This window comes from Apaloderma vittatum, unplaced genomic scaffold (genome assembly GCF_000703405.1).
Source record: "Apaloderma vittatum isolate BGI_N311 unplaced genomic scaffold, ASM70340v1 scaffold25063, whole genome shotgun sequence".
Lineage (NCBI taxonomy): Eukaryota > Metazoa > Chordata > Aves > Trogoniformes > Trogonidae > Apaloderma > Apaloderma vittatum.
The window spans coordinates 10,323-11,618 of record NW_009707811.1 but is presented as its reverse complement, the minus strand read 5'-3'; the positions used below and the strand labels follow the sequence as shown (position 1 = coordinate 11,618).

The 1,296-nt window shown below is 51.9% G+C and overlaps 1 protein-coding gene across 1 annotated transcript in view; it reads left to right on the top strand.

Moving 5' to 3' along the window:
- Positions 1-598: 598 nt before the first annotated feature.
- Positions 599-1,296, top strand: part of LOC104271627 (electroneutral sodium bicarbonate exchanger 1-like) — a gene marked incomplete at its 3' end in the record, with an annotated part of 10,666 nt that continues 9,968 nt past the window's right edge. Inside the window, exon 1 of the mRNA XM_009866349.1 lies at positions 599-628. Within this exon, the coding sequence (XP_009864651.1) occupies positions 599-628 (30 nt within the window). The remainder of the gene's footprint in view (positions 629-1,296) is intronic.

The window sequence follows — 1,296 nt, the reverse complement described above, 5'->3', positions numbered from 1 at the left end:
GAGTGTTACGTGTTTCAAAGTGAAATAGGGGAGATTTAGGTGAGATATCAGGATGAAACTCTGTGCCGTGAGGGTGGTGAGACACTCCAACAGGTTGCCCAGAGAAGCTGTGGAAGATTCCCCCTCCCTGGAAGTGCCCAAGGCCGGGTTGGACGGGGCTTGGAGCAACCTGGTGGGCTGGGAGGGGTCCCTGCACCACGGCCACGCAGCAGCAGGTGATGCGATTCGGTGGAAGCAGGGATTTGGGGGATATAAAGCAGATTTCACGTTACTCTTTGCAGCTGAAAGCAGAAGAAGTTGCTTATTCTCAGTTTTTTCATCTGCCCTCATAGTTAACGCATCATTATTAGCACAAGGGGCAGCGTGTGCCGGCGCGGTGTCGGAAGTTTCACTTGGAAATTTCATCTTCGATGGTTTCGGGCTGGTTCCCAATGCACGGCGTGGCTCTTTCTTCTTGAATTTTGTCTCACAGCCCCGCCAGTTCACCGGGTTTTCTCGGTATTTCACTTGTCTTCACCCTTCCGTTCCAGCAATCGAGCAACTGGGCGCGAATCTCGGTGTATTTTTTTCTTTGTTTGAAGACTGTTTGGCCGCCGCGATGGTGGCAACAGGCTTCCTCAGCAATGCAGTAGGCCCAAACCTTCCTCTTTTTGCCTTTAATAACAGAATAGTTTGAAAAGCGATGAGAACTAAAGGGAGTTGGGGCGTCGCAGGGTTTGTCTTTGCGTGGGAGAATGGATTTTGGGGGTTTTGGACCCGTGCAAACTGGGAAGCAGAAACTGAGCGGTGACGGATTTTGAACAGCGGTGACATATTTTCGTGAGTATTTCCGACCCGCACAGCAACGGAAGAAGGGGAAACAGTGACGAGTGTGTCCCTTCTTCAAGCCGAAATCCTGGTGATGCCCTGCCCAGCCCCGGTGGGGAGGGAGAAGAGAAACCCGAAGACTCGTTTCTGTTCACTGCTGTGGTTCTCCTTCGGCTTTTAAGGCTCTTCGTGCGGCACCGGCTGCAGCGTTTCAGGCGGGGGTCTCAGCCCTCGGCTTTGCAAGGGGAAAAATGATGTTTTCCATGGGGAGCCCGAGCCTGGTTGGGCTGAAGCAGAAGCTTCGCCCCGGCGGGTTCTGGAGGGTCCCTGGAGGGTGTTGGTGGCCGTGTCCTATGGCCAAGTGCCATCTAGTGAGTCCCGCAGGTATCACGGCTGGAGACTGAAACTTGCTGCCAGGAAAAGCAAAAGGTTTTATCTCCAGTTTGGAAATCCTTTTTTTTTTTTTAAATTTTTATTTTTTTTTTAGAA